Source organism: Entelurus aequoreus, linkage group LG08, assembly GCF_033978785.1.
Source record: "Entelurus aequoreus isolate RoL-2023_Sb linkage group LG08, RoL_Eaeq_v1.1, whole genome shotgun sequence".
In the NCBI taxonomy this organism is placed as follows: domain Eukaryota; kingdom Metazoa; phylum Chordata; class Actinopteri; order Syngnathiformes; family Syngnathidae; genus Entelurus; species Entelurus aequoreus.
The window spans coordinates 66,928,595-66,933,594 of record NC_084738.1 but is presented as its reverse complement, the minus strand read 5'-3'; the positions used below and the strand labels follow the sequence as shown (position 1 = coordinate 66,933,594).

The window sequence follows — 5,000 nt, the reverse complement described above, 5'->3', positions numbered from 1 at the left end:
GGCCACACCGATTGGTCACAATAATTCATTGCGTTAAGCTCCGCAGGAAGTTGAATGATGCGGACACGTTGGTTACTGGATGCTTTCTATAACGCTTCTGCCTTGCAGACTTTGTATGTGTAAGTCATATGTAGCTATAATTATTTGATACTTGTTTATGTTGACAAATCTTATGATTTATTGTTCAATGATTACTTCCTATGTCTTTCTTATGTGCTATTGTGCGCTTAGCTGCTGTGTAGCTGCAAGTTCCTAGTAGCCTATAGCCTAGCATGTTTACCTTTTGACTAAAATTGAAGAAATTGTGCTTTTTGGAGGACATTTAGATGTTAACTGGCTTTTCACAAGTAAACACACTGCAGGACTGCTTGTATCGCACATGATATCACACACACAAGTAAACACACTGCAGGACTGCTTGTATCGCACATGATATCACACACACAAGTAAACACACTGCAGGACTGCTTGTATCGCACATGATATCACACACACAAGTAAACACACTGCAGGACTGCTTGTATCGCACATGATATCACACACACAAGTAAACACACTGCAGGACTGCTTGTATCGCACATGATATCACACACAAGTAAACATACTGCAGGACTGCTTGTATCGCACATGATATCACACACAAGTAAACACGCTGCAGGACTGCTTTTATCGCACATGATATCACACACAAGTAAACACGCTGCAGGACTGCTTGTATCGCACATGATATCACACACAAGTAAACACGCTGCAGGACTGCTTTTATCGCACACGATATCACGCATAAGTAAACACACTGGAGTGCCACTTGTATTGCACATGATATCACACACAAGTAAACACACTGCAGGACTGCTTGTATCGCACATGATATCACACAAGTAAACACCCTGCAGGACTGATTGTATCGCACATGATATCACGCACAAGTAAACACACTGCAGGAGTGCTTGTATCGCACATGATATCACACATAAGTAAAACACTGCAGGATTGCTTGCATCGCACATGATATCACACACAACACACTGCAGGACCGCTTGTATGGCACATGATATCACACACAAGTAAACACTCTGCAGGACTGTTGTATCGCACATGATATCACACACAAGTAAACACTCTGCGGGACTGCTTGTATCGCACATGATATCACACACACAAGTAAACACGATGCAGGACTGCTTGTATCGCGCATTATATAACACACAAGTAAAACACTGCAGAATTTCTTGTATCGCACATGTTATCACACAAGTAAACAGTGCAGGACTGCTTGTATCACACATGATATCACAGACAAGTAAACAGGGTGCAGGGCTGCTTGTATCACACATGATATCACACGTAAACACCCTGCAGGACTGCTTGTATCGCACATGATATCACACACAAGTAAACAGACTGCAGGAGTGCTTGTATCGCACATAAGTAAAAACGCTGCAGGATCGCTTGTATCGCACATGATATCAGACACATGTAAACACGCTGCAGGACTGCTTGTATCGCACACATCACGCACAAGTAAACACGATGCAGGACTGCTTGTATCGCGCATTATATAACACACAAGTAAAACACTGCAGGATTTCTTGTATCGCACATGTTATCACACACAAGTAAACATACTGCAGGACTGCTTTTATCACACATGATATTACAGACAAGTAAAAACGGTTCAGGGCTGCTTGTATCACACATGATATCACACGTAAACACCCTGCAGGACTGCTTGTATCGCACATGATATCACGCACAAGTAAACAGACTGCAGGAGTGCTTGTATCGCACATGATATCGCACATAAGTAAAAACGCTGCAGGATCGCTTGTATCGCACATGATATCAGACACATGTAAACACGCTGCAGGACTGCTTGTATCGCACACATCACACACAAGTAAACACGATGCAGGACTGCTTGTATCGCGCATTATATAACACACAAGTAAAACGCTGCAGGATTTCTTATATCGCACATGTTATCACACACAAGTAAACATACTGCAGGACTGCTTTTATCACACATGATATTACAGACAAGTAAACACCCTGCAGGACTGCTTGTATCGTACATGATATCACGCACAAGTAAACACACTGCAGGAGTGCTTGTATCGCAAATGATATCACACATAAGTAAAAACTCTGCAGGATCGCTTGTATCGCACATGATATCACACACATGTAAACACGCTGCAGGACTGCTTGTATCGCACATGATATCTCACACACACACACACGGCCCTTGGTCACATGACACAAACAGGAGAACTAAGTATAAATATATCTGGATGATACCAGAGTGTGTGCACACATCCATAAGTTGTTCTTCCGCCGTCCACCAGGGGGCACCCTGATGGCTGACTGTCTTGTTAACACTGGTAAACAACAATACTGGTAAACAATAACACTGGTAAACAAGACTGGTAAACAACAAGACTGGTAAACAACAATAATGGTAAACAACAACACTGGTAAACAACAAGAATGGTAAACAACAACACTGGCAAACAAGACTTGTAAACAACAACACTGGTAAACAACAACACTGGTAAACAACAAGACTTGTAAACAACAAGACTTGTAAACAACAAGACTGGTAAACAACAAGACTGGTAAAAAATAACACTGGTAGACAACAAAACTTGTCAACAACAAGACTGGTAAACACCGACAATGGTAAACAACAAGACTGGTAAACAATAACACTGGTAAACATCGACACTTGTAAACAACACGACTGGTAAACAACAAGACTTGTAGACAACAAGACTGGTAAACAATAACACTGGTAAACAAGACTGGTAAACAACAAGACTGGTAATCAACAAGACTGGTAAATAATAACACTGGTAAACAATAACACTGGTAAAAAAAAGACTGGTAAACAATAACACTGGTAAACACCAACACTGGTAAACAAGACTTGTAAACAACAACACTGGTAAACAACAACACTGGTAAACAAGCCTTGTAAACAACAACAAGAATGATAAAAAACAAGACTGGTAAACAGCAACACTGGTAAACAACAACAACAACACTGGTAAACAACAAGACTTGTAAACAACAAGACTGGTAAACAATAACACTGGTAAACACCGACACTGATAGACAACAAAACTTGTAAACAACAAGACTAAGTTGTAAACAATAACACTGGTAAACACCGACAATGGTAAACAAGACTGGTAAACACCGACAATGGTAAACAACAAGACTGGTAAACAATAACACTGGTAAACATCGACACTTGTAAACAACACGACGGGTAAACAACAAGACTTGTAGACAACAAGACTGGTAAACAACAAGACTGGTAGACAATAACACTGGTAAACAATAACGCTGGTAAACAACAAGACTGGTAAACAATAACACTGGTATACACCGACACTGGTAGACAACAACACTTGTAAACAACAAGACTATGTTGTAAACAACAACAATGGTAAACAACAAGAATAATAAAAAACAAGACTGGTCAACAACAAGACTGGTAAACACCGGCAATGGTAAACAACAAGACTGGTAAACAATAACACTGGTAAACATCGACACTTGTAAACAACACGACTGGTAAACAACAACACTGGTAAACACCGAGACTTGTAAACAACATGACTTGTAGACAACAACACTGGTAAACAATAACACTGGTGAACAAGACTGGTAAACAACAAGACTGGTAAACAACAAGACTGGTAAACAACAAGACTGGCAAACAATAACACTGGTAAACAACAAGACTGGTAAACAATAACACTGGTAAACACCAACACTGATAGACAACAACACTGGTAAACAACACTAGTAAACAACACTGGTAAACAAGGCTTGTAAACAACAACACTGGTAAACAACAAGAATGATAAAAAACAAGACTGGTAAACAACACCGGTAAACAACAACAACACTGGTAAACAACAACACTGGTAAACAACAACACTGGTAAACAACAAGACTTGTAAACAAGACTGGTAAAAAATAACACTGGTAAACACCGACACTGATAGACAACAAAACTTGTAAACAACAAGACTAAGTTGTAAACAATAACACTGGTAAACACCGACAATGGTAAACAACAAGACTGGTAAACAATAACACTGGTAAACATCGACACTTGTAAACAACACGACTGGTAAACAGCACGACAGGTAAACAACAAGACTTGTAGACAACAAGACTGGTAAACAACAAGACTGGTAAACAATAACACTGGTAAACAACAAGACTGGTAAACAATAACACTGGTAAACACCGACACTGGTAGACAACAACACTTGTAAACAACAAGACTATGTTGTAAACAATAACACTGGTAAACACCGACAATGGTAAACAACAAGACTGGTAAACATCGACACTTGTAAACAGCACGACTGGTAAACACCAAGACTTGTAAACAACATGACTGGTAAACAACAACACTGGTAAACAACACGACTGATAAACAACAAGACTGGTAAACAACAACACTGGTCAATAACACGACTGGTAAACAACAAGACTTGTAAACAATAACACTGGTAAACACCGACACTGGTAAACAAAAGAATTGTAAACAACAAGACTGGTAAACAATAACACTGGTAAACAACAAGACAGGTAAACAACAACACGGGTAAACAACAAGATTGGTAAACAATAACACTGGTAAACAATAACACTGGTAAACCATAAAACTGTTAAACATACTGGTAAACAACAACACTGGTAAACAACAACACTGGTAAACAACAAGATTGGTAAACAACAAGATTGGTAAACAATAACACTGGTAAACAAGAAGAGTGGTAAACAAGAAGAGTGGTAAACAATAAGATTGGTAAACAAGAAGATTGGTAAACAAGAAGCCTTGTCGCCAACAGGCCATGAACCGTTCCCTGGCCAACGTGATCCTGGGAGGGTATGGCACATCTTCCACGGGCACAGGTAAGCCCATGGAGATCACGGGCACCCACACCGAGGTCAACGTGGACCAGACTGTGGAC

At 39.9% G+C, this 5,000-nt stretch overlaps 1 protein-coding gene across 1 annotated transcript in view; it reads left to right on the top strand.

Moving 5' to 3' along the window:
- The window catches only part of LOC133656213 (NAD(P) transhydrogenase, mitochondrial-like), a 72,275-nt gene that overhangs the window by 53,793 nt on the left and 13,482 nt on the right, over positions 1–5,000 (top strand). Inside the window, exon 18 of the mRNA XM_062057124.1 lies at positions 4,878–5,000. This exon is cut by the window's right edge and continues 37 nt beyond it. Within this exon, the coding sequence (XP_061913108.1) occupies positions 4,878–5,000 (123 nt within the window). The remainder of the gene's footprint in view (positions 1–4,877) is intronic.